This window comes from Phaseolus vulgaris, chromosome 4 (genome assembly GCF_051622355.1).
Source record: "Phaseolus vulgaris cultivar YP4 chromosome 4, ASM5162235v1, whole genome shotgun sequence".
In the NCBI taxonomy this organism is placed as follows: Eukaryota; Viridiplantae; Streptophyta; class Magnoliopsida; order Fabales; family Fabaceae; genus Phaseolus; species Phaseolus vulgaris.
Genome location: NC_143501.1, coordinates 46,247,641 through 46,274,771, shown reverse-complemented (window position 1 = coordinate 46,274,771; position 27,131 = coordinate 46,247,641). Strand labels below are relative to the sequence as shown.

Genomic DNA, 27,131 nt, shown 5'->3' with positions numbered 1-27,131 from the left:
GTAATTATTTTAATTAATATTTACAAGAATTATTTTATAAGTCAAACTTAATATGATATTTGAAAAATCTTATAGTAGCACATTATACATAAATTATATTTTACTACAAAAAATAATAGTAATAGTAATAGTAATTTTGGGTACAAATTTATTTATAGGAATTTGTGATTAGATATTTTTTTGACCATTTTGTGAGATTAGTATTTGATATGAGTATTAAATTCTGAATTGGTTTCACATTAAACATTGGCTAAATTTTTGTTAAGAATCTGTCTTGAAAAAGAAAAATGAAGAATTTGATGGTTGATATTAACACTGAATTCAATAAATAAATAAAAAGGGAAAGAAGTTAAATAACAAGAAATTGGAAATTCCCATATTTGCAGTGTGTGTGGAATAAAGTCAAATTCCTGTAGAAGCTTAAAAGGATGAAAAGAAAGAAACCTTATTTTCTTATTTATATTTTCTTTCTCTGAAATCGAAATAAAAATCTCACTCCAATAACCAAGCTTCCGTCTATTGTTTCTTCCTTTTATCCATATTCAACTTTCCTTTTCTTCCTCCAAGATCACATTTTTCTTTGACCCTTTTGCTCCCTCTCTCTCAAATTCCCCTCTCCACCCACTTCCCCTATAAGTCAATTTCATGTTTCTTTCTCTCAGATCGTAGATCTTGCTGTCGGTGGGTTGATCGGAGTAGATGTCGCCGTTAAACGGGTTGCAGAACGGCGGCGGCGGAAGTGGCGGTAATGGGTTGACTTACATAGAACACCATGTTTCAAAGCTTGACACTCTTGCTGGTGTGGCAATTAAGTATGGTGTTGAGGTAATTTTTTCTCTATGTTTTTTTGGCTTCGGACTTTGAATTGGTTCAGGCGTGGTAAAGTTGGTTGCTTTTTATATTTGTTCTTTTGGGTTATGTAGTTTTTCTTCCTTTTTTTTTCTAGGTGTGCAAAATTTTAGTTTTTTAGTTTAAGGGTTTTATATGTATATGAACAAGAATACAAGATAACGATTTCGCGTGTTATGTTGTTGTTCACAAGATTCTCTGTTTTTGTTTGGAGGGATGGAGGTTTTGTGTTTGTGTTTTGTTTTTTATCCTTTGGGGGTAAGCTAATCTGACACAACCAGTCAAGTGCCTCAGTTTTTCCTCTAATCGTTAGTAATGCCATTAGGGAGAGTTTGTTAAAGGGGTCAAACTTATAGTGTGTATGGTTCTTAGTTCTCCACTTTTAGGATGTTTTTGGTGATAAGTTGAAAGATTATGGATAGGAAAATAAGGACAGGAATGAATGGTTCTCAGTTTTGGCAGCTGTTTTATGGTAGAAAAGTTAGGAAATTGGGAAGAAAAAATTTATCCCCTTCCATCTTACTGTGGCCTTCAGGATGGAAGGAGCAGATATTTTGAACTTATACTTATGAATGCTTTCATTTTTTCTTTGCATTGGTTAGATCTTTACATATTTATATTTTGCCAAACACTTTATGAGCATAATGCATTTTCTTTTAGAAATGCCTTTATAAGAGACACAGGTGATATTGTATAGCATGGAAAATCACAATTCTATTGACTATTTTTTGAGATACCTCACTTCGAATTCTTTTAAGGTTAAACTTGAGGAAATGTTAAATTGTCTAGTGACTGACATGATGTGCATACATGTATGCATTACTGCTGCTTTATGCTCTGTGATAATAAAATGATACTGAAATCTTCTGATAAAATTTCCTTGTAATGATTTAGGTAGCTGACATCAAAAGGATGAATGGCTTAGCCACAGATCTTCAAATGTTTGCACTGAAGACATTGAAAATTCCCTTACCAGGACGTCATCCACCATCTCCTGCTCCTGGTCCACACGATGAACCTGCCAAGTTGGGGTACTTCAATTGTACTCATTTCAGTTTTTCCCTCTTTTCATTTGCAATATCTTTCTTACAATTACAATATATCTTCCTGCCCTAATTTGTTTATGTAGCATGTTGTGTATATTATAGAACAATGTACTCCATTTAGATTTTGACAGCAATCCTTGTCCCAGACTTGAAAGTACAAGTGCATACATAGTTGTCAGCTACATCATATTCTGAATATTTGAAGTACAGTGAATGAAACAGCTGAATAAAAAAGTTTTGATTGATTCTTAGGATTTGTTGCAGATAACATAGTTTCACCAACCAGTAACTTTGATTTATATTTAAAATCATGTGCTGGATTATGGAAACTCATTTTTAACTGAAACTCATTGCAGAGATTCTAGCATTGAGAAGAAACCCCTACGCATAGGTCAATCTGCCATGAAGGAACCTCTTCATTCCTTAAGACTCAAACCTCCTCAACCAGATATTTCTCCAGCTATGAGCATTTTACAGAAATTCTATGGCCTCAAATCTTCAGATTCAAAAGATACATTCAATGGAACAGAAATGGCAGTTTATACACCCGTGAGTTCTGATCATTCTAGAGGGGAATGGTTTCCCAATGCTTCTCCAGTTTCAGACCTGCCATCAGCTACAAATGATTTTCCCAAGTCAACAAATTTAGTCTATGATCTACTGACAGGGGATGGTGATTACATTCCTCTTGCGGAAATTGGGGACGGGGGATCTGAGAAGGCTGATGAGAAATCTGTCCGAAGACGTCAGAAAGCTGAAGTTGATAATGGAGCCAGCACCCCAGAAAAGCTTATGAAAGAAGGAAATGGTAATGTATCAAATGGTTTTTCTTCAACTGGAAAAACATTAGCCATGAGGCCGAAATCGGCTAGCCGAGCAGCACTGTTTCCTGAGTCAGAATCAGGATGGCTAGATTCAATTCCGGTGGGGTTGGGAGAATCTATATTTACCGATGGCTTTTCTGGAGTGCGCAAATCATCGAGTGCATCAAGCCTCAGAGAGCAGGAAAGGATGAACTCAGCAACAGCCTGGCCGCCGGCGATATGGAACTTGAAACCAGACTTGCAAGCAGCCATTTCAAAGCCTATCTTTGATGGTTTGCCTATCCCAATCACTGGCCGCAGAAGCAAAACTGCCCTTGATTAGTGTAAATTGATTCCCTTTTGAGCAAATTATTTTTTGACATTACATGAACATAAATTGCAACAAGATGCACAAGTGCTTGGGTTAGTAAGCCTGAGAAGAGAAGGTAAAGAAAAAAGAAAATTACACAAGTAGGATATTTATTTATTCCAAGCCTAGGAAGGGGTAGATGACCTCCTAAGAAGAAAAACTTCAGCAGTAAGCAACGGAGGAAAAGGTACATGAAAATGTGAAGCAACTGGTTTTTCAAATGTGTACCAATAATGTAAATGGTCAATCCCACCTGGGTTATAAAGAGTTATTTACATATTCATAATTTCCTTTGTTAAATGAAGTCAAGTGAAAGTCACTGGATCATGTTATTATTATTGAATACATTATGTAAGTATTTATGATATTTTTTTTCTTCAGACCAATTATACTGCAATAGGATTTATTGTGTAAACCATGTTTACATGGCTACTCTAATGATAATTGGATTAGTTCTTTTACCCTCATTCATATGTCTAACATGTGCCTGTATTCTGTCATCTATTCATTTCATAAATCTAAGCAATCAAGTTCTTCATCTGAAGTTGATCATTTGATTCAAAATGTATATATAAAGCTCCATGAAGTGGTCCATTCAATGATCACATTGTACAAGATCTGTTGTCGTGTTCATAAGCAAAGTATGGTGGTTGCGTTTTTGACATAAATGTACATTAAAGTTGTGATGAGACGAGTAAAGCAAATGAGTTGAATTGAGACTAAACAACTTGTAATGAAGGGATTAATTAAGTCACATGCGTGTTCCCCCTTTCTATTACACTAGATCATGACCATGGCTGAATCACATTACCGACAAGAACAAATATCATCATTGCTGAAATTTAAAATTGGAGGCTATAATTTGTGGATTAAGGTTTTCCCTAGGAAATCTAATACAACTAATTATTATATTATTACTCTTTTTAATTTTGAATATAATATAAATAAATAAATAATATTACAAATCGAAATAACTATGTAAAAAATACTAGTATTCAATATAGCAATAATTTAAATTAGATAAAGAAGTCAATTTCTAATTAATTTTACTCATTAAATCAATTCATTTAAATAAAATTACTTGTTCAAATAAAAAAACACATACAACTTCCACAAAATCAACATTAGAAATGAAAATTTAATTACTTTGAAAAAAAATAAAAATATATTCTTATTAAAAAAATACAAATCTCATGTATATAACATTTTATATTTTATCAAATAATTTCCAAACATTTTTAATCCAATAGATTAGGTTATTAGTTTAATAGCATCTCAGCTATCAATTATCTACCCAGCTAATTTTGCCATGTTGAACCTTTGAAAGGAGAAAAACATCAGCCCGCAATCTATTATTTTTTTAAATGAAATTTTATTTTATCTTGTTCCCTTCATATATTTATTTGAAACTAAATATTAGACTATTAGCCACACCAGTATGATTTGTTTGGCTGGTTCTAAAAGTTATATGAGGCAATATTGTATAATTCGTGGCAAACATGTGACACCAAGCCAATAAGTTAAGTTGGCACTAAGTCATAAACTGCAGTAAAGAGTAAAATCCATAAAATGACCTCAACTAATTCTGCAGACTTCAAAATTGGTCCAGAATCTGTAAACAGATTTTCAACGCTCAAGTTCACTACAAGCTATCATTTCCCGCGGAGAAAACAGTCCTTGTTTTTTGCATTTTTTGGGCATTTGGGGATGGGGGATTAGAGTTACCACCTGTTTTTAGGAGGTTTCACTTTATAAATACGAACTATCCAATTCTGTGTAGTGAGTGCCTCTTCCAAGTACTCAAGCTTTATGTCCTTATTTCCAATTTCAACACCTCTAGCGCGATCATATCTGTCATTGCAAGAAACACACACGGCTATAAAAAATGTGCATTACATCAAACAGAACATATTAACAAGCAAGCATACACACAATATTACACAAATTACTATCCTTCCAAATTGAAATCATCATTGAGGATGGTCATTGGGCAAACGGATACAAGAATTCATATTTGATTCCTATGAAAGCGAAGATAACAACATTGCAAGAAACACCTGGTTATGAAAATTTAACAGGTTTGACATACGGCTGTAATTTGAACTAGAGATCCTGGGAGTGAACATATTTCAATCTAACTGCCTACTACATTGAGTATTTACATGGGCGGCTACCCTAAACTTAAGCATAACAATCTTTTCCTACATTGGATGAGTAAATTATAAAAAACGACGATAGAAGTCCAAAAACTTAAAACATAATTTGGATATTTTTAACTAGCGTGATTTCCATATTGCTAGCTAATCAAGTGACATAGATTCTTCATTCCCATTGTCAAAACCACTAATGTAAGGACACCTAGACTTTTTGGTGTCATTATAAAAATAATACCAACAAGAGCTATGGAACTTACCCAGGTGGCCTGCCATATTCTGTTGTCAGCTCCCCAAACCGATAATAAGACAGCTTGTACCTAAGATTTACAGATGAAGAAAAATATAATTAAGTTCAACATGTATCAGTTCATGAGGTCCCTTTACATGTAATACAAATACCAGCAAATAATATTATCCTGGAGTCCTGAACAATATCCTTTCCCTACTCTTTTTTATGTGCTTAAATAGGACCTGATTCCCACTGGGGAAACACCAGGGTAGCATTTGCCCTTTTAGTTTAATTTTACTAAATTGAAACTGTTTTACAGTGTACTTGGGGTCTTGGGATTCTAAATAAGTAGCAGCATGAAGCTCCTAAAGTACCTGATCTAAAAACTCTTTTTTCTTGTCATTTGTTTTTCTTAAATAAATAAAAACACTCCTTTTATGGTAAGAGCATCTACAAAACATTGTTTTGCACAATTTCTCTTTTTCAGGAAATGAGAACCCAAAAATAAGGTAAATCAAAAACCACCTAGGTCAGCCCAAATTCCTTGGTCATACACTGTTTACAAATTCAAACCTAGTTAAACTTCTGAGTCCCTATAGGACACATGTCCAACTTGACCGTTACTCCATGATTTCATCTCCTCAATTTTAGTTCACAATTCTCTATTTTACACCAAAACCCAAGCACAGACTTGTATTGCTAAACTAGTAACGCTACAAAACTTACATAAGACAGTTCAACATCTTCGGAGCAGCTCCTTTATCTACACGATATTCTCCATTGACAAGGTAGTCAGGTTCCTTTATCACAGGAAAAACTCCGCCACCAATTCTCACCATCCAAAGAAATCTACACAAAATTTGGGGGTATGATTTAAAAATATTGCAAGTATTACAGCAGAGAATTTACAGATATACTAGTATTGTACAAATTAAAATAAGAAACAAATAAAGTTCAGAAGAAAAACTGCAACGTTAATATTTGGGACATACTCAATAAGTGTAAATACTTACATCTTCAGACAGGAATAAAACTTTACACCAAATATAATCTTACAACATCCTATCTAAAGCTTATTCCGACCAGTCAAGTAATTACAAACCTAGAGATGTTTTTGCACACCAAAACAGTATAAGAATAAGACTACCTATAAGGCCATAATTGGAAATATATTTGAACCAAGTTTTCCTAGTTCATGTTTCCATCAAAAATGGGCAGCCAATCTGCACAAACTTCATGATGGAATGTATATAAATTTTTTATTTTCTGGAAATTATGAAGGCTAGTAGTACTCACTACTGCTATGAAAGGGGAAGGTAAGAAACACAATAAAGAATAAGGACAGCCTAAAAGAACCAACTATTGAGATGAGAGTGATCAGTCTCAAAAATAGAGAAAGAGCAATGCTACTGCACAATACAGGTGAATGCACCCTTTAAAAAAAAAGTAACTGTTTTATGCCTTTAAGCAAATATATGCTCAACAACTTTAATGAAGCCACCTGTATGTGAAAAGCTCTGAATGCAAGAATCGTCTAGGTAGTATTTTTCATAAAGAAATGGCACACGCATTTGGTAAATATTGATATAAAAGCAAAACATAATACTTCTTTCGTCCTTACTTATTAATATCATCAGAAGAATAACCAGTAACACCACCAAACACGACTAATACGTAGTCCACATCAAGCGATCTCATTATCTCATAAGCCTCATCCTCATATGATGACATTGCTCGCCCGACGGTAGCTATGTGAGTGTTGTTCCAGGTGTTATTGTCAACAATTACAGTTCTGTTTCCCATGGCTGTGATTTGATAACCATAATCCCACCATGACATCACCTTGGCATCTGGTGGAGTGTTCTGGCGAAGCCAAAAGTATGCTTCACGATAATCATCAAAGATGACCCTTTGGCCATGAGCACCCCTCGCAGCCAAGACAATTGAGGGAGATGAGTAAGCCTCTGATGTGACCCAAGTGCAGTGAATAGCATATCTACTGAGCAAATAGAAAGCACCGAGGAGTAACACAATTGCACCATTCCTTTGGAAAGGCTGGGAGTTGTCAATTACACCCTAAACAACAGCAATCATACACCTATTATTAAGTAGTCACATCAACATTCACTGCAATAACAGTAAGAGACAAAAAAAACACCATTCTAATACAATATTTAATATTAAAAAGCTGAAAAAAGATGAACAGGTGAAGTTACATATAGTTGTTGTGAAAGAACATGGCAATTACCATATCTGCTGTCTGGTGCACATTAGCATTTTAGTAATTATTTTCATTGAAATATACCAAACAACAACAAATTCTTCTTTCTTGTAATTAATGAAATGAAAGCAAGTGGATAAAATTGAAGGACGGGTACACTCTTTACTGGATTAGCATGTGATTATAAAGGTGAGAAACTAATTCAACACAATAGAATGCAACTCATCTGAGGAAGCCTTTCACTAAATGAGCTACTTAAAAAAATCTAACCTTAGAAGAACCTTTTGCAGAGCTAGTTCCTTTAGTAGATCCACTTTGAACAGCTGGGCTCTTGGCCCTCACTACCCGTGTCAAATTCTTGACGGTAGCAGAAACCGCAATAGCACTAATGAGACACACAGCAGGGGTAGCAACAAGAATCAACCGAACCATAACCCCAGCAAAATACATGCTTGTAAGACCATACATAACTAAAAAGATTGTGGCATCAGACAAGCGCTTGAAGCAAAAATAGAGACCAGCAGGGAAAAGAAACAGCAAGATGTGGAAATCAAACATGAAGGATGACCAAGCAGTTGGTTGATGCTCAGAGACAGATGCTATAATCGGAATGTGATCCTTAGCATAAGTTGGATCGAGCAAGGAGTAAAACCTTCCAGTCCATGGAGAAATATAACCAGACGCCATGCCCAATCCCAAAGCAACAGCACCAACAGTAACTGCAGTGGTCACAGTGATCTTCAAAAAGGCCTGGAACAGCTTGGTGTCACTAAGCAAATGCCTCACCCAATCCAGGAAGAAAAACACCTGCAAAAACAACCCAAGTTAGACACTCAGAGAAAAACATCTCCTGTGAAAGGACAAAACATAAGCGCAGTTCCTAATGTGCTTTCACTCTTGTTCTTTAATCAAGAACTAAAGTTCCAATTTAGTCATCTATATTGGACATTGATGCAAATATTTATTAGATTACCAAAATTGAAATTCTGACTTTGATTGAAGAACAAAGTTTTTAAATTTTGGTCACAACTCCATCATAATCCTTGATATTGCAGGAAAATGAAGCCATAATTGAGCGGACGATTCGATTGTAATCCTTAATATTGCAAGAAATTGCAGACAAATGCAGCTACGTTATCGAAAATCTTGATATTGTGGTTGAAATTACAGTCACAGATTCCAAACCTAGGCATTGTGACTTAAAAAATTGCAGACTATCAACCGTGGCACACAATCCCAAAATCCTTGACATTGCAACCGAAATCGTGGTTACAAACATTTTTCCATAACCTCCTAACATTAACTAAAGAACTGCATCTGAATTTTGTACCACGAAAAATCCTACACACTTGTCCAAAATTTCCAGCATCATGAAGTATCCCATCAAAGCTGTCACCACAATTTAAAACCTTGGTGGTGCGCATACACTCAGAAACCTAGACATTGCAGCCAAAACCACAGCAACACATTGTCAATTATGGTGCAGAAGTCCAAATCACAAAAAACTTGATATTGGCCAATTCGCAACCTTTTCTTCAAAACTACCCAAACGACTGCATCTATTTTTCATCCCAGCTAAAATCCTAAACAAACAAACACGGATAGAGAAAAGAAACCAACCTGCAGCAAGAAAAACACGCCCATTGCGGCCATGTGCTCCCCGGACTGCACATGCTGGAACCCCACAAACCTAATCTGCATTGCCAGCAGCATCCCCAACACATACATGCAGTTATACGCCACATACAATCTCAACGAGTACCTCCCCGTCACAAGCAGAACCAGCACATAAAGCGGCACCAAATTGATTATAAAAACATAACCTCCCCACGCCGACACCATGTAGAAGTACCCAAACGCCGAACCCAAAGCCCACGCCAGCGACCCAGTGTTGACGGCCTTCACAAAGAGGTAAAAAGTGAGCAACAGCGCGAAGATCGCCACGCCCTCGTTGTCGTAAGAACCAGCGACGGAGCGCGATATGTACCCGGGACAGATCGCGATGAGCGCAGCGGCGACAATGCCGGCGCCGGAGTCCCAGACCTCCTTGGCGAAGAAGTACGCGACGAGGGTGGTGTTGGAGGCGAAGAAAGGGGCGGTGAGAACGCAGACCTCGCGGATGTGCACGAAGAGGCGGAGGAAGCGGAGGAGGGAGTGGATGGCAGCGGCGGTGAGCATGAGGCCGGGGTAAAGCGTGCCGCCGATGATGCGGCCGAGCGGGTACCAGGACTCGGAGTCGAACCAGTTCCAGAACTCGGCGAAGCCATTGCGCGTGAGGAAGAGCGTGGTGCGGTAGTTGAAGTAGGGGTCGAACTCGTGGATCATGGACTCATAGCGGAGGACGCTGAAGAGGCGCGTGATGAAGGCGAGGATGTAGATGAGGGCGAGTGTGGCGACGCGGATGAGAAGCTCCTGCTGCTTGGTCTTGAGCTTTAGGGTTTTGGGGAGAGAGAAGGAACTGATGGAGGGTTTTAGATCTTGCGCCATTGATAGGGTTTGAAGGTTATGAGAAATGGTGGAATTAGGTTTTCATGGAGAATTTGGGAATGCAGTGGATCTGAAATCTGATCTGAAGAAGGAATGAGGAAGAGTCAGAGTCAACGGTTTGTTGGAATCAAATGAAATCCAGAGTAGGGATTTCCAAAGTGGACATTCCAAACACTACCTTTGCATTTGGATCCACACACTCTCTCTCACTCACTCAAACATTTAACACATGTTTTTTTTTAATGTTTGTTTTTGTGGATTTTGAGGTTGTTTACTTGCTGCTTTTAATAGACTCATTAAACTCAATGGGTTACTATTTTATTATATTGGAATGGATTAATTAATTGTCTTTGTTTAATAATTGGTTGATTAATTTAATTGTTAATTATTAACTCGCTTGACACTGGTTTTGTTTTTGTAAACAAACCTCTTGACATTTAGAGGTAAATTAAAATCTTTATGATACTTAGTGGTGATTTTGAATTAATGGGTGTGAAGAATGAATATTTCTTGGTAAGTTTTGATCAATGGAGGGACTCAGATTTCCGAATTTAAGCATGATTTATTGTGATGAGAGTGCCATGTTAATACAACTAATCTTGTTGAGGTGATTTGCATTAAAATAATTTTGGTTGATGGAAGATGGTGTAATATGTTGAACTTAGACGGTGATGATTTTAGGTAAAAGGTGTAAATAATTATAAGATGCATTTGAGGCCTTAATTACACTTTACTTGACCACTTAAGTATGGAGTTATGCTTGCAATTGGGATTTTAATTTTCTTTTATTTACTTATAAAGGCAGGAGAAGTAACTGTAATAATAAATTTGGAAATGAGTAGAATTCTATTTCTGATTTTTATGTAGTGTGATGTGACATAAACTCTTGTTAGGGTTCTTGCTTAAACCATTGGCTTTATTAAGAATTATTCTAAATTCTGAGTCAATCGACCTGATTTATCAAATATTCTTGTCAGTGGGGTCTTCTTTTTTTTATCGCAATATCTTAATCATAGTAAATTGAATTATCTTTTATTAAAACTTTAAAATTTAATGCTATTATTCTTATTTGTTTTCTAATTTTGATATAAATAAATCCGGATCAAATTTCTTAAAATACTAGGTTTTTTTTTTATAATACATATATCTAATATCAGGTGAGAACTTGCTGAATTTTTAGTTTTGTAGCTCTATATATAACTACGAGTTAATTCGAGTTCATTCACGTAAATGAAGTTTTTGTTGTGCATTAGATACACCATTCAAAATTCAAATAAGAGAATTTTACTAATTGGCATGAATCTTATTAAGATGTGATGAAAGCATAAATTGAGTTATGGATGATTAGGGAAGGAGCATAAAAATACAACGGATGGAAGTTATAAATCCTCCAAAATGTACTGAACTTTTTTTTTATGATTTGGCCAAAGTTGCCTAGTACATTTTTTTCTATTTTACCAAAAACAAACTTCTCTAATCTAACATTTTGTAATTAAATTTTTAAACCGCAATAATTTGTTTATTTATTAAAATGTTTTTAATATAGAAAAGCTAATGGAATGGAATATTTTTTAAAAAACATTTATAAAAAAGTAAATTTATTAATAAAAAATTCCAAAAATATTTTATTCAAGAGTCTCTTTTAATCTGTTTCGGAAAACAAACATGGCAAGATAAAATCTTAATCAACAAATAAACTGTAGCTCTGTAGCAGTGACTTGAATCCAGGGCCCAAAAATGCTGCAGAGAATCTAAAGGAACATTTATAAAATACAATAATTATATCTTGCTGTTAAGATAGTGGTCAAATTTCCAACACAGTTCAGATTATCTGAAATGAATTTATCCATACCTTTGGAAGAGATGGCTTTCCAAACATATGCAACTTTAAAGTGGCTCCATAAGAACAAATGCTACCACAGAAATTCAGACAATTTTATCATAGGACATAACTGCGCCACACGTTATAGCCTCGGCATTTAATGTTTACGTTAATTTAGTTGTTGCTGGATACGCGTTTACAAATCAAAGCCACAAAAAACTGGAGTTCAAAGAGAATGTTTCAAACTTCCGCAAATATAAAGCATCTTGAATTTTATTTTAGTGCACCTCTTCGTAACTTTCAAAACTAAAAAAGGAAAAATAACCCATCATTACAAATGGGAATCAAGAAATTTTGAACATGTTATAAATAATGAGAACCAAAATGATTTGATGAAACTATATGAACCCGAACTATTGCACCAAGCCCCTCTGCTTGAAAACATCTAGCATGGCAGCTCCAATTTTGGCAGGGGACTCCACAACTGTCACACCAGCTTCCCTGAGGGTTCTAATTTTGTCTTGTGCAGTGCCCTTGCCGCCCGACACGATAGCTATTCATGTCATAAAAATCAAAATAAATTAAAGGTGATATCGCTTTATGGTTGTCACTAAACATGCAATTTCCCATGCTAACTTCATTTTCAAAATGTAATGATATTTTTTACGAGACATAAAGATCATTAATAACTCAAGGAACCATTCAACATACATGGTTACCATGCTGCCATTCGTGCATATTCACTAAGCTAAAAGTATTGTGCATAAGCCCGAGATGCATCTAACCATATCAAACACAGTTTTTTGAACTAGTGAAACAGAACAATGAGGGCTACCATCAACAAAAACTGTTGCTTGTATACCAAACTAACAAATGCCACATTATATTACAATTAGATCTCCTTTCCATCAGTTAGAACCAATAAATTGGGATTTCAAATTGAAATTTAGAAAGAATCAAAATAGGGTGAGAATTACAATTTTAATATTTGAAATATGCAAACCATATATATATATATATATATATATATATATATATATATATATATATATATATATATATATATATATAATTGGATAATCAGCCATTTTCCACTTTGATTTGCAATTCCAGAACTATCACAGGCCCCCAAGTATTTAATTAAAAAAAGTGAACAAAACTCCCAATTACTTCACAAAATACTTTATCCCCCTCACGTCATAAAACTAATGGAAACACCCAAAAAAAAAAATTAACACATCATTGAAGATGAGGGACCCCTGAGCTCCTACAAAACCCCACACTCAATTCATGCTAGCACTCCATCCTCCCACCTCCAACTATATACTCCTTACCTTCCCCCTCCTCCCACTCTCACCACAGTATTTTTTTAAGCTGCAGCTCACTAGCAGGAATATTCTCAACATTCCCTATTTCACTATCCTTGCAACCAGGACTTGATCCACTTACTCCTTTATTACCCTTCCTCATGCAAACCTTAGTACCAAGGGTCTTTTTCTTGAAAGCAGGAATAAACCTAACAGAACCTGTCACGGATCAGGTTTCAGCCAATACATAAAGTTTTTGTAATCAAAGCCTATGAAATAATGATGAGTAGCAAGAATGGGCTCAAACCCACCTTGAGAATGTGGCTTAAGTATCCCACTATTATGCTAAGATTGTTTTCATCATATACTCAGTAAGATGCTCAGACACGTATATATTCGTTTGGATTGTGTCAAGCAAATTTTAACATTCAACTAATCCTCAATGGTTTCAAACGTTTTTAACGAAATAACAACTTGAGCTTATTGCTGTTTTCCATACTTGTATATGAATTTTTAAGTAATAAACTGATGTCCATTTCATATATAGTGTACTGCGCATTATTTGATTATACCGCGTGCAATAATATTGCAACATATAAAAATAATCAAAAATATCAACACAAACTACAAACTAAAAAAATGGAAATCAAATGCCAATGTAAAACAAAACAAAACAAGCCCAAGAAGCATGTCGCCTAATCATGATGAATAAAGCAACATGCAGAATGATATTTTCTCTCAGAAGCTATCAATTCTAAAAAAAGTAATCTTACCTCCAGCATGACCCATACGACGGCCAGGGGGAGCAGTCAAACCAGCAATAAATGCAACAATAGGCTTCTCAGTGCCGCTTTCCTGTTCAGCCATTCATAAAATCAACTTAAAAACTCATGAAAATATCCCTATAGATAAGACCAAAAAAGATAACAATGAGCATATTTTACTGCTTTCTCTATAAAATTAGATATTTAACATAAATATCACCAAGTAACTACTAATAAGTAATAACCATTTAACATTTTGTCACCCAAAATAGGAGATTCACATCTACCAAGATAAGAATTTGAGCTTTTAATGAGCACATCCGATTTTTTTCTTTACATAGAAATGGCACATGGAATCAATGTATACCCTCTAATGATCTCTTAGCCCAGTTAGGTACAGCTTTAGCCATAGACAGTTAAAGATATTTAATATACTCCATCATTTCGACTTACGCTGGCAACACCATACGATCAAGTAAATAATTTTATAATGACATTCCATCTGTTGAGTTAGGGATGGTCCCTTCCCCACAAGACAAACTTATTTTGATTTATAGGATACTGATACGTACTAAAATAAATGAGTTTATGCACCAGTAACAGTTAAAAAGGAACCTTAATTAGTGCAGCAGCATCCTCTTCTGCAGTTCCTCCTATCTCTCCTATAAGAATGATACCTGACTTGCACAAACAAACAGTAATGATAAATTACATTGTCCCATTAATCATACTGGAACACTTGATGGGATAAAAACTGTGGAAAGAAAACAAAACCCAGGTCATGGATAAACAGAACACATATTAATATATATGACAAAATAAAATATGATAAAAAATACCTTCTGTTTGAGGATCAGGTATGAACTTCCTAAGGCAGTCAACAAAGTTTGTTCCATTAAAGGGATCTCCTCCTATACCCACACAAGTGGATTGTCCAAGGCCAACAGCAGTTGTTTGGAAAACCTGAATAGTTAAGAACAAAAATATGGTTCATTCACGGGTGACCATGCATCATATTATCAAAGGAAATTTAATTTTCAAATGGTAATAATTCCCAGGGACAAGCCTGTTACTCAGTAATAGACAAGCATCAGTTTTTTTTTTTTTAAGGCTACACATTTAAAATTTAAAAAGATGTTTGAAAGGTTGGAATTCCTTCAAATTGTCATAATGTCTGTAATATGTTCCAGAGAAAATAAGCAAGTCGCTTATTATGCCAAACACTACTGAGTTCTGAGGGAAATAATCAAGACGTGAATTGTTATAATATCACAAGTGGAACAAAAGATCCACAGGAATGCAGTCAGTTAAAAGTAGCATTAATAGACAGAAATTATTCTAGTACAATGGGTCTATATTTTTTATATGTCAACAACACATCATTGTTCAAGGGATGCGTCAATTTAAAGCTTTTATTCTAATCACCATACACACAGCATAATAAATCTCCCACACTATTGCAATAAAATAAATAGTCTTTCCCAGCATGAAAACAAATACTCACTGCTTCATATGTCAAGGTACCAGAACGAGAAACAATTCCTATGCGGCCAGGCTTATGAATATATCCTGGCATGATTCCAATTTTACATTCCCCAGGCTTGATAATACCAGGGCAGTTTGGTCCAATCAGACGAGTCTTGGATTGCTGGTTAAGTGCTGCCTTAACCCGCACCTGCAATAGAAAAAAATATTAACTTCAGCCACTACACTTAACTCATCAGCATAGATCTAAAAGTAAAGTACACAAGGTATTTGACACTAGCCCCTTGTTGGATCTGATATCTCTAAACCAAGCAATTCACTTTAAAGGGCAAAGTATGTAACCTCAACATGTTCGAATAATCTTCTCCAAGAAACTTGTGAGAAAATAAAATAAAAATAAAAATGAAATAAACTTCTATAAGATAAAACCAGTCCATGCATAAGTTAAAACCAGATTTTAGAAAAACTAAAATGGAAGAACTTCTACATATTAGTTTCTGTAGACTCTGATTTTAACTTATATATTTTACATTTTTTTTCCCATAAACGTCTAAAAAGTTTATTCAAACAGGGCATCATTGATTTAAATTCAACTTTTGGTAGTACATGCACACGTATAAAAGAGTATGAATGTGTTAGAATATTATGATATTTCCTCCGTTTTGAGGAGCTAAATCCATTTCCCCCCTCAAAAGCACTTAAGCAATACAAAGGCAACAATTAGCCACGACATGATCTTAGCATTACACGAATACGCAGGCAGACTACAACCAAAATCAAAACGCGATCATCATAATCACAAAAACACAAACCTTAAACTGCAAAGCGCATTCCACACATTGCAAATTACGAATTCAGAATTTGCGAGAAACGACTTACCATGTCGTGCTGAGGAATGCCCTCGGTGATGCAGACGACAAGATCCAGCTCAGCCTCCATGGATTCCATGATGGCGGCGGCAGCGAACGGCGGAGGGACGTAGATGACGGAGGCGTTGGCCTTGGTTTCCGCCTTGGCTTCAGCGACGGTGTTGAAGACGGGAAGGCCCAAGTGTTCGGTTCCACCCTTCTTAGGAGTCACGCCACCAACCTGTTAGCAGTTAGGGTTAGCAAACGCAAAAGCGTTGATGCGATGGTGGAGCTAACGAGAAAGGAACGAAAAAACGAATGGATCGAATTCGAAATGGAGAGAGAGAAAGGGGATTCAGAAGGAACCATGTTGGTGCCGTATTCGATGGCCTGTTCGGTGTGGAAGGTGCCGTTCTTGCCGGTGATCCCTTGGCAGATGACGCGTGTGCTCTTGTCGACAAAGACCGCCGGAGTGGCCGATGAGAATTGGCGGAGGCCATGGCGGCGCGCGGCGATGGAGGACAGCAATCTGGTGACGGCTTGTCTTCCCATTTGGGTGTGTGTGTTGTGAGTGAAGAATGTGAATTCCTTTTACTATTGCTGCTGCTTCACAGATCCAAACCAAAACCAAATACCCCCAAATACCTCCCTCCTTTTTGGACTTTTTACTTTTTAAACAAAAAAAAAATATTATTTAAAATGAAAAAAAAAACTTTTGTTTTTTTTATATATAAAAAATATTGTTCTAATCTTTTTTATTTGTCATTTTTAAAATTTCAAAAATAACATAATTTTTTTCGATTATATCTTTGTTTTCATTTTGATTATCTTGAAAATTTCTTTGGCATTAAATAGAAAGAAAGCTAAGAGAGATATAGTTAGTAACTTGTTTAAAATTACATTGAGAAATAAAATAATTGAATTAAATTTTTTCATAGTTTTGGTGAATAAGCCTTCTATTCTCTAATACAATGATCAAGATTTTATTTTACTTTATGTAAGTAAATTATGGTATCTTTGTAAAAGTTGTTAAGATTTTTTGTTTTAATATAAAAGAATTTTAAGACATGTATTTTAATAACTTTTGATTTACGTGTTAATTTTCCAGATTTAAAATATAAATTCCATTTTGTAATAGAGAAATTTAAATTTTATGTCACAATATATTCGAATAGGTGTCTCGTAATAATTCGGTCTTAAACTTACAACTATTATTATAATTAGGAGCATTGTATATATATTACAATTTGTTTGTTGAAGGAACTATAAAATATTTTTAGAATAATATTTGAATATTTTATTATTAAAATAAAAAATGTATATATATATATAGAAAAAATAATTATTTAGATTTTATTTTAATATAAGCATCATTTTTCTAAAAATGAATTTTTTTTCTATTTTTTAAGATTTTGACGAGTTCCTTCATCAGGTTTTATAGGTTTTATGAGTGAAGGCCACCTTTAAACTCTTAACTGTAAGTAAAGTAAAACTCTCAATTAAAAATTTGATTGAAGTAAGTTTAATTCTATTCATTTTTCCTTTGAGTTGTTTTAAGTTTCCTATTTACCTGGATTTAAGTTCATTGCATGTGGTACTTGAGATCTCACAATGAGTCACTGTTCGTTCAGAGTCATAATGATATGTTTAAATAATTAATCATGATTTTGTGGTGCATGTTAGACTATTATTATTATTTTTCTTTATGAGTTGAAACTCTTTGTGAACACATGTTTCTATTTAGGTATAGGTAAGGGAAACTAGTTTTATTTTTTCAATATGTTAAAATATTTGAATATGAAGGTAACATAGTCACAAACTTTAATTTTTCTTACATTGTCTATTGTTGAGTAAATTAATGTGGTTAGATTGAAACTAATTGTAACAATATAAAGATGTTAGATTTTGTTGATTTGGTAAATTATAGGTTCATTGTGATGTGAAAAAGTTATTGAATGTGTTTGAATTTGGTTAATGTTGGTTGTTTGAATCTGAATGTTGAATTTGAATGAATTTGGTTTATTATTCATGAATATGTAGATATATAAGTTGACATGAGAGTTATATGAGAGTACATGTCTAACTCGAAATCATTTCGGTATGATATGCTTGTAAAAATACATATTTGGTATAAAATTTTGAAAGAAAGCTTGGGATATCGATTTTGTGAGTTTTATTTATGCTAATTTCGTTCAAGCGAGAAATTTGTGCTTAAGTGAAATATCCTTACTCAAGCTAGATTAGGATAGTAAAATTCACCTTGTTTTTTGGGTCTATTTTCACTCAAGCGAGAAAATTCTCACTCAAGCAAAAATGGGAAAAAAATTAGCTTGCTCTTTGGTCTATTTTTGCTTAAGCGAGGAGATTCTCGCTCAAGCGAAAATAATACTGAAACTATACCTGTTTTTTACCTTATTTTCACTAAAGCAATGAAGTTTTTGCCTATCATTTTTGCTCAAGCTAAAAGAAAATTAAAAAAAGAACTTAAACTTTTAAATTTACTTTTGTTTTATAATTATTTATTGTTTTAATTAAATTTTATGTAAATTTTTTATTTATATATGCAATTGAAAACAATTAGTTTTGTGTTTATGTGATTTTCTAGAGATTTATGGATTATTTAAAATTCTAAACTTTGATGTGATTGAATGGTGAACTTATGTGGAATATAAATTATGTAAAAGTGTGTTCAAAACATAGTATTTTCAGGAAATGAATACTGTGTTGAGATTGCTAAGATGATGTATTGATTTGTGAGAATTTTGTGAAAGGGATGATCATACCTCTATTGGTATCTTAGAATTATATTGATGAAGTATCTAGTGTTGAAAATCGAAGGAGATTCATGTGACTGAATTTGAGATTTAAAAGAACTTATCAAAGCAAATCATACGGATTTACACATGTTATTCCTAAAGGAGAGACAATGTCGTGATGAGAACATGGTAATATGACATATACAAGTCTCTGAGTTCTAATTTTAATACACGTTTCTTCCAGAAGTAAAGTCGAGTGTATGTGTTGTGTTAGTGAATTTTTGGCATGAATGATATGAAATTTGAGATGAGATAATTATAGACACTTGGTTGTTTAGTACCTTAAAAATGGAGAATGAATACTAATTGTTATGTTTGTGTGAATGAATTCTTTTAAATTCAAAGTTTTATTGAAAGTTTTAAAATTGTTAATTTATGTTATTTTTCTTTATAATTCCACAATTGAGTGTTTTATTTTCTTATTAAATTTTCTGTAAAGATATATATTTTTGAGATAATGGATGATATGTATAGACTTATATATTTTAATTAGATTTTTGCATGCATGATATATTATTTAAGTTATATTATTAAGGATCTTACAATTTTGTTTCTATATTTTTCTATCAATACCACAATGCAAATAATTTACAATCTAATATTGAGTAAATTAAAAATAACGGCATTCTCTGAATGTCACTTTATAGTATTTATTTTTAATCGAGAGAAAATTATTAGAAAAAAAGCCAAAACTTTGTATATTTAACATACCATTGAATAAGTTTATCTCGTAAGTTTTTACTAAATTTTAATCACCCTATAATCAATAATAAAAAAAAAAACATGCAAAGTACATAACTAACTTTCATCTAATGGAACAGATACTGGTACTTAGTTCTATTGCCATCCTTATTTTCATTTAATAAAAATGTGCTTGCATTTATATTATCACTTTTAAATCACTCTTATTTGGTAATGGGAGGGAGGGAAGGATTAACTAACTCGGTTTTTAACAACCACATTACAACTACATTTATATTTATTACTATATTACTATTATTTTTTAATAATATTTTATTGAATTATAATATAGTGAAGATCCATATTTTTTATACCATCATATTATAACTTTTAATATTATTATTTTAATATTTTTTAATCCATATTTTTTATATAATCACTTTATAAACTTTCAATATTATTATTTTAATATTTTTTCAATATTATTATAATTTTCAATATTATTATTTTAATATTTTTTCAATATTATTATTTTAATATTTTTTTAATCCATATTTTCTATACAATCACATTATAAACTTTCAATATTATTATTTTAATATTTTTTCAATATTATTATTTTAATATTTTTTTATATCATTTAGTTACAAATTTATCATTTATTATATATCTATATCTAAATCTAAACACATGCAATACAATACACAATACAATAACTCTTGAAACATCATTTCCTTATTTTATTACTAAAATAGTTTTTGAAAAAGGTAGATTTTTTTGAAAGAGTGGGTTGTATATTTACTGTTCTGTTTTTTTTATCTTTAAAGAACTTTGCTTTGCATAAACATAAAAGCAAGCCAAAACTATAAAAAAAAAAAAAAGAAATTTGTTCCTTTAATTTTAATTTTGTATTAAGTTAGTTAAACTCAGTTTAAATTACAACATTGCTTGCTGAAGGATATTGCAGTCTGATAATGTTTTGCTAAAAGAGAAACGGGTGAAAACCCCAATTACATGGAAACATACGAATAGCAAAAATACAATTGCCATTACTTCTGTTAGAATTAGAATAAAATTGAATCAGAAATGCTATTTTTTTTTTCTTTTTGTTTTTTGATACATCACAATGAATTCCAATCAATCAGTAGGATCTTATGAATCCCAATGAATTTCTTACAGGTAACTATGAGAAAGAAGAGGGGGCTGTAGGATCTTATATTGTGTAAAGTGAAATACTTAGGTGTCATCATCAACCTAAATGGAGATCTGTATTTGAATTTGAAGGCTCCAGAAAACAAAAGGTTAGGGAAGGAACCAAGTTAGGTGCAGCAACATAAGTATCCTGGCGTGGCATAGTAATAATTAGCCAAATGTCATGGGGTTTCTATTATGTCATTTTCACAGAACTTCCATGATCCATCGTCTTGCCTCTTCATAGCATACTTCACCTTGTAAGAGCTGCAATCAATCAATGGAAAAAAAAAATATGTTAATAAACATAATATTAGGAAAATAAATATCAGAAACAGATAGCCAGCGACTTGACTAGTATCCAGTTGGGCATTCAAGTTCATCTTACAGATAATAGTTAGGGTTCTTTTGCCGAGAACTGTCAATGAGTTCAGCTGCTTCCTCTAAGAGAGCTTCTATTTCTGCCATGTCAGCTCCATTTCCATCTGATAGAATGTCAGCTCGAATGATGGATAACTTGAGCAAAAGAAATCTCCAGTAACAAGATCTTTCTTTTGCAGCATTGGCCAGACCTTTCCACTGTCAAAGATAACAACACCAATTAATTATTTTCTTGAGTTACATGACTTTGTATTATTTATAACTCCATTCTATTATTATATTCGCAAACTAACAAATACATGTCACTTGTCAAAAGCAATCAAGAAAATATATGGGTGGGGCTTGATGATTTTACAGTGAAATAGTTCAATGAGTGGCGAGATGAATTATTGAACAATACCAAGTTGAAATGGCACTTGGCCACATAAAAGAGAAGGTTAAAGCCACAGCTTGCGCTCACCTGAGCAAGCATAGATTCGTCAAGAACTTTAGCTAGGCAATTAACTTCATGGCTAGGTCCCAAAGCTTCAGCTTTGATTGTTTGCCATTGCCTAACAATGGTTTCTGCTTCTTCCACAGGCATTGGCCTTCTGGAAATATTAATAGGGGAAGAGGAGGTAAAAGTAGTGCGTAAATCACAATCTCTAGCACCTGACTGGTGCAACAACTGTATCTTAAACATTGAAAGGATCCTCTTCAGTTTGTTGGGCACAGTACTTTGCCTAATATAAGCTGGGCCTACAGGATAGTCGGCTGAATCTGCAGTCCAATTAATGTTATCATTGGCTTTGGTAAAAGCCCAATGAGAACCAGCAAGAGTCTTGCTTAGGCCAATTCCTGACAACTTAATGGAAGCAAATGCAATACAACCCAGTACAGTAAAGTATGTTACTCTTCCAAATATGTGTCCTTGAGGGAAGTAACCATGCCAAATTCCTGAACTGCGATGACTACCAAGGTTCCTTTTCACTTGAACTGGAGATTCAATAGGATTGCTTACATTTTCATTTCTCCCAGATAGCAACGAACTCCGCAAATCAGTAGGAGTGAGCTGCTTGACAGCAAACCCTAGACTAGGAGAAGAGCTCATGTATGAGCGAGCTTCCTCAACATCTCTTCGTTCCAAGGAACCAGATGAAGATAGAGGTCTATGACATATATTGGGCAACATTTGTTGAGCTCCTCCTTTAGAATTCTTACTTCCAGAATATTTATGCTGCGCATTAAAGAAATGGCCCTACAGAAATGGTCATCAATAAACATTAATTTTCAAAATCAAAGTGACAAACTAGTTGTTGTCTACTATAACTGATCCCACCAGAGCTGGAGAACAATCCTTAGTATCCGTATATAATGCAAGCACCGAATCCTTCAACCAAGTTTCCTGCACAAGTTCAGCAAATGGTCTGATATAAGAAATAAAAAAAACCTGAGATTTTATCACAGCCTCAAGATGAAAGATATAACGCAAGACTTGAAACATTGAAGATAAGATGCTATATCACGTAAAAACATAAATTCTAGAAAGGTTTTTCTATAGCCAAAAACACAAGTATTTTCTGTCAAAAGGAATTTCTTCAATGAAAAAAAATAAATAAATGAATATATCAGTACGCCATTTGAATTCTGGGCTAAACATTATATAAGCATAAATTCTTCCAAAAAACACTACTTTTTGAAATCCAGGTCATAGTTAACATGTCCCAACAGCAACAAAAACAATAATAAACAAAGTAACAAGACAAATACCAATGATGGGTTTACAGCAGAAGCATCCATTATTGCCTTCCCCAAGACTGAATTATTTTTGGGATTTGAGTTTAACTCAAGTTGTTTAAGCTTTTCAACCACCTCAGCCTCCGTGCACTAGAATTTAAGACAAAAGTAGTGACAAATTATGCTGCAGATATTCCAAGGACAATTGGAAAGAGAGGAAAAGATTATTGCTGCTGGAACCCAAGATTAAAAATGTACCTGACCAAGTAGGAATAAGCAAAACGATTCCTCAAATTTCAAATCAATACCCTCTGAAACTATCAAACATTCGCATAATCCTTTTGCTTTGTTAATCTGCACAAAATTAACAGTTTAATATAAACAATTAGTATCAAGATAAAATTCAGAAAGACGCTCTTTGAAAATGAATGCCATGAAAACAGTACTTAAAAAATATAGAGTATAACAGGAGTGTTATAATATGCCTACAAGATTCAGAGAGGGTATTACCAACTCCTTTTGCTTGCTGGAAAACCCAATCGCTATATGAGCTTTAAAAACTCTGTAGAAACAATTAGAATCTATTACTGCCTTTAGATTCTGTGATTCAATAGTCTTCCTGTTCTTTCGCATCACGGCTAGGTTATCCCAAGGAAGAAGATCAACAATCTCTTTAGCCAGCAAACTGTCAAATGCTTGGCTTAGAAAGGAAGGCCAGTCCTGTACTTGGCATGAAGCTTCAACATCAAGACCCTGCCTGAGCAATTCCCGCAGAGCCGAAATTGCACCTCGTCTTCTATCAACATTTTCAGGAGCATGTGGCATGCTCAGTAGTTCCAAGGTGCAAGCTGGCGCAAGCTCTTCAAGAGATTCTTCAATCTAGAAACCATGACAAGCATCCTCAGGATTGTGTTCCATGCCTAATATAGAGACATAATGTGATAATTCAAACAGAACAGAAGTTGATGTTTCAGGTGTGGTTTCGATTGTTTCAGAAAAGAAAATCCTTTTTTTTTCAAAATATCTCAGGAAACAGCCAAAATGTGATTTTTCTTCCAAAATAAGTTGAACCACCACTGCTACGGAACAGTAAATGGGCCAGTAAAAGGAGTATGAAAGTGGTGACACAAATGAGGAAGAACGAAATTAAAATAGAATTGATAGAGTAATAAAGTTGCTAAAAACAAATAAGTATGCCGAGTTACTAAATATTTATATTACTGTAATGCCTGATTATCCCTAGGTTGGCTATTTACAAAGTTGACCGGAAGTCTCTATTTTTAAAGCTTCTTCAATTATAGTAAGCAATAACAACGTAAAGTTGAAATGCAAATAATCGTTTTTCACTAAATATGTGCACTGAATAATTCTCAGAAAACTCAAATACAGAAATAAAAATTAGGAGTGACATTTTTTTCGTTTGTTGACTTCAATAATCTTTATTCTTTTCTGTTGAATGAAGGGGTAGGCTTTATATCCAAATATTTCACTCATAAAATATTGACTTAAGAATATTTAGTGAATACATACTTTAAAAAAATACCTGATGTAGCAGTGTCATTTTTGAAAGAGATGGTTTACTTCTTAGAAGACACTGGGCACGAGCAAGAGCTTCGAAACCTTGAGATACTTTTTTCTTCTCAAAGCCGATCTTCGCAACTGCACACTTCAAGAAAGCACCAACAGTAAGGAAAGGGTAAATACTGCAACAAATTCAGGAAGTAATTATTCAACATATCTGTCCACATGTCTTACCTCAGCTAGCGCCATAGAAAGAATCATGTCATCAGTATATGGCTTGGCATTTTGGTGCTGAAGACTTGTCTGTCCTATCTCCAGGACAAGCTTTGATTCTCCAACCTGAATAACAGGAATATAAAAGTAATGGTCATAAGCCGTGCAAGTGAACAATTAGAAGCAGAAAAAATCAAAAAAGAACTATTCACATGCCAAGGGTACCTCTTGAAGAAGGCAAAGAGCACCTGGCAACCAAGACCATGGAATTCGAAGTGAGGATTTAGGGGGGATCTTTTCCCTCAGGTTACCAGCATATTCTGGCTCAAAAAGAAGCTTATCCCTAACATCCATCAGAAGATCCTACAAAGCAAAATTAGACAGGAGCAACAACCAACATTCGGTACAGTTAATTTATTGGCATGCATGTCAAAAGCCAAATTTGGCAAAACTTTACAATCAGCTAATCACAGAGCATAACTGGTACACACCTGACGAGCAGCAACAATATCAACTGTGTAACCTTCATCAATTTCTGCATTTTTCAAACCCAAAACTGCCTTAACTATTTCATCTTTCTCGGCCCGATTAGGAACACCAATGAGCTGCAAGATGACATAACTGGGTGGTCAATGGTGAAGTATAAATCTTAAGAAAAATGAAAACAAAATTGGACAGGATTTTGCTATAAAGATAACCAAATATTCATCACTCTAGTTGTAAGCCTGAAATTATAAAAAGTCATCCTAGCTGCTGAAAATTCCCAACCCCAACACCTTCATAAATGGAAAACAAAAATACAGTTATCCACCACTTCCAATGTACCATAATTGTACATAAGCAAGGCTCAGCATGCAAGTCTGATAGTAAGTGCGCTTGGATAACCACCAAAATTTATTATAGTCCCAAAAATCATATCCATAAATTGAAAAAATAGAGACAATTATTTGTTGCTTTGACTTTCATCGTGGAATCTAAATTCCCACTGCAATTCAGGCATCAAACCAATACTTGAATTAGTGCTTTACCGATCCTCATCCACCCCTGAGAACTTGAAGACATTTTCAGTTTCAGAGAACAATTTTATTCATAATTTTCATTTCAAAATGTCACGCTGCAGTTACTTTATTTAACGTTTTAAAATAATTGCATTAAAAAATTGCATTCTGTATCGTTGAACAGAACAAATATTATAAAAATAAACAACATTTTCTAAATTGAAACGCACAACAAGATTCTTCCTTAGCCTTACTTACCTATTTTCGTCAAGTAAAAATTAAACAAATTAAAAAAAAAAACAAAAACAAAAACCCACACAAAACGACAAGCGCAGCGAGCCCTATCACCTGGTAGCACGAAACGGGAATTTCAACTCCAACGCTGGAATTCGGCTGCGCATTGTCGACAACGCGAGTATCAGCCGACTTCAACTTCCTCCTTTCGAGCACAACATCATTCTTCCCCGCACGCGACGAAACGCAAAGCGACGCCGAATTCACTTCGCCGTGGGAGCCGGCGAGCGAAACCTTGTAGTCACAAAAACCGATGCGAGCAATGCCGCGGAGAGAGGGAGCGATCGCAGCCGCGTAAGTGAACGCCATGAGCTCACACTCATTCCCTGACCTAAAACCCTAAGCGGCGAAAAGCGCTTAAATCAGCTTCCTCGAAGCGCTTTTTCTTCGAATTGGAACTCAGAGAAACGCATTGCGCGAGGTGGAATCGGTGGTTAGGGGAATCGAATTGGTAGAGAAACAGAAAACGTGAGAACGAAGTGATCAGTGTGGAAAACGTTGTTGCAGGGAAAAAGAAAGGAGCGAAATGTAACAGAAAATTAAGAGAAAAAAAATGCAAATTATGAAAATTTTCAGGGAAATTATAACATTGAAAAATTAGAACATAAATGTGTTAAATGGAAATTTCTGGTATTTCTCAAATATATATCTATCACCGATTGAGCTATTTTTGGGGATTTAATTTAACCTAATGGTTCTTTCATGCGCTTTTAAACATAGATACTAATTATTAATTATATGCATAAATAAATATGTTATTATCCATTAATTAATTATTCTTAGTTTAACGTTACTTGAAAATTATAAAGTATGCTTAGTTTTTTTTATTAGCAATGAAAAAATAGTTTAAGATATTAATGTTAATATTTATGTAGTTCTAAGAGTTTTTCAATATATTTCATATAAAAAATGTTTTTATACAAATAAAAGTAA

The 27,131-nt window shown here is 34.1% G+C and overlaps 4 protein-coding genes across 6 annotated transcripts; 1 reads left to right on the top strand and 3 right to left on the bottom strand.

The window, feature by feature from the left end:
• Positions 1-404: 404 nt before the first annotated feature.
• LOC137837837 (uncharacterized) lies at positions 405-3,535 on the top strand. The gene is made up of 3 exons (XM_068646985.2): positions 405-825; positions 1,744-1,880; positions 2,252-3,535. Exons 1-3 carry the CDS (start codon positions 700-702, stop codon positions 3,039-3,041), a joined length of 1,053 nt encoding a protein of 350 aa, XP_068503086.1. The 5' UTR covers positions 405-699; the 3' UTR covers positions 3,042-3,535.
• A 1,077-nt stretch (positions 3,536-4,612) lies between these two features.
• On the bottom strand, positions 4,613-10,456 carry STT3B (staurosporin and temperature sensitive 3-like b). Its single transcript, XM_068646991.2, has 6 exons — positions 9,295-10,456; positions 7,945-8,481; positions 7,075-7,529; positions 6,180-6,302; positions 5,482-5,541; positions 4,613-4,919 (listed from the first exon to the last, which is right to left on the bottom strand). Exons 1-6 carry the CDS (start codon positions 10,159-10,161, stop codon positions 4,790-4,792), a joined length of 2,172 nt encoding a protein of 723 aa, XP_068503092.1. The 5' UTR covers positions 10,162-10,456; the 3' UTR covers positions 4,613-4,789.
• A 1,752-nt stretch (positions 10,457-12,208) lies between these two features.
• LOC137837842 (succinate--CoA ligase [ADP-forming] subunit alpha, mitochondrial) lies at positions 12,209-17,032 on the bottom strand. Its single transcript, XM_068646992.2, has 7 exons — positions 16,754-17,032; positions 16,419-16,628; positions 15,559-15,729; positions 14,894-15,017; positions 14,670-14,731; positions 14,064-14,145; positions 12,209-12,536 (listed from the first exon to the last, which is right to left on the bottom strand). The coding sequence occupies exons 1-7, from the start codon at positions 16,937-16,939 to the stop codon at positions 12,397-12,399; spliced, it is 975 nt and encodes a 324-aa protein (XP_068503093.2). The 5' UTR covers positions 16,940-17,032; the 3' UTR covers positions 12,209-12,396.
• Positions 17,033-20,948: 3,916 nt separating this feature from the next.
• Positions 20,949-26,883, bottom strand: PARC6 (plastid division protein). Of its 3 annotated transcripts, XM_068646983.2 has the most exons (12): positions 26,253-26,883; positions 25,398-25,511; positions 25,132-25,269; positions 24,928-25,032; positions 24,716-24,838; positions 23,683-24,051; positions 23,431-23,526; positions 23,206-23,322; positions 22,775-22,840; positions 21,917-22,693; positions 21,464-21,654; positions 20,949-21,342 (listed from the first exon to the last, which is right to left on the bottom strand). In XM_068646983.2, the coding sequence occupies exons 1-12, from the start codon at positions 26,505-26,507 to the stop codon at positions 21,258-21,260; spliced, it is 2,436 nt and encodes an 811-aa protein (XP_068503084.2). In that variant the 5' UTR covers positions 26,508-26,883; the 3' UTR covers positions 20,949-21,257. The 3 variants fall into 3 exon arrangements, with proteins under 3 accessions (XP_068503084.2, XP_090157760.1, XP_090157761.1); XM_090301634.1 differs by lacking the exons at positions 25,132-25,269; positions 25,398-25,511; positions 26,253-26,883 and having other exon boundaries at positions 24,716-24,831; positions 24,928-25,029; XM_090301635.1 differs by lacking the exons at positions 24,928-25,032; positions 25,132-25,269; positions 25,398-25,511; positions 26,253-26,883 and having other exon boundaries at positions 23,683-24,092; positions 24,716-24,828.
• Positions 26,884-27,131: the final 248 nt, after the last annotated feature.

Excerpts from the sequence above, each read along its gene's own strand:
- PARC6 (XM_068646983.2), bottom strand. The coding sequence starts at position 26,507 with ATGGCGTTCACTTACGCGGCTGCGATCGCTCCCTCTCTCCGCGGCATT. Across the intron at positions 25,270-25,397 it reads ATATTGTTGCTGCTCGTCAG|GATCTTCTGATGGATGTTAG; the intron begins GTGTGTACCAGT and ends TTTGCTTTGTAG. Across the intron at positions 21,655-21,916 it reads ACGAATCTATGCTTGCTCAG|TGGAAAGGTCTGGCCAATGC; the intron begins GTGAGCGCAAGC and ends TATCTTTGACAG.
- LOC137837837 (XM_068646985.2), top strand. The coding sequence starts at position 700 with ATGTCGCCGTTAAACGGGTTGCAGAACGGCGGCGGCGGAAGTGGCGGT. Across the intron at positions 826-1,743 it reads CAATTAAGTATGGTGTTGAG|GTAGCTGACATCAAAAGGAT; the intron begins GTAATTTTTTCT and ends GTAATGATTTAG. Across the intron at positions 1,881-2,251 it reads GATGAACCTGCCAAGTTGGG|AGATTCTAGCATTGAGAAGA; the intron begins GTACTTCAATTG and ends AACTCATTGCAG.
- STT3B (XM_068646991.2), bottom strand. The coding sequence starts at position 10,161 with ATGGCGCAAGATCTAAAACCCTCCATCAGTTCCTTCTCTCTCCCCAAA. Across the intron at positions 7,530-7,944 it reads CTGCAAAAGGTTCTTCTAAG|GGTGTAATTGACAACTCCCA; the intron begins GTTAGATTTTTT and ends GCTGTTGTTTAG. Across the intron at positions 4,920-5,481 it reads GAATATGGCAGGCCACCTGG|ATATGATCGCGCTAGAGGTG; the intron begins GTAAGTTCCATA and ends TTGCAATGACAG.
- LOC137837842 (XM_068646992.2), bottom strand. The coding sequence starts at position 16,939 with ATGGGAAGACAAGCCGTCACCAGATTGCTGTCCTCCATCGCCGCGCGC. Across the intron at positions 15,018-15,558 it reads GTACCTTGACATATGAAGCA|GTTTTCCAAACAACTGCTGT; the intron begins GTGAGTATTTGT and ends TTAACTATTCAG. Across the intron at positions 12,537-14,063 it reads TCGTATGGGTCATGCTGGAG|CTATCGTGTCGGGCGGCAAG; the intron begins GTAAGATTACTT and ends TGACATGAATAG.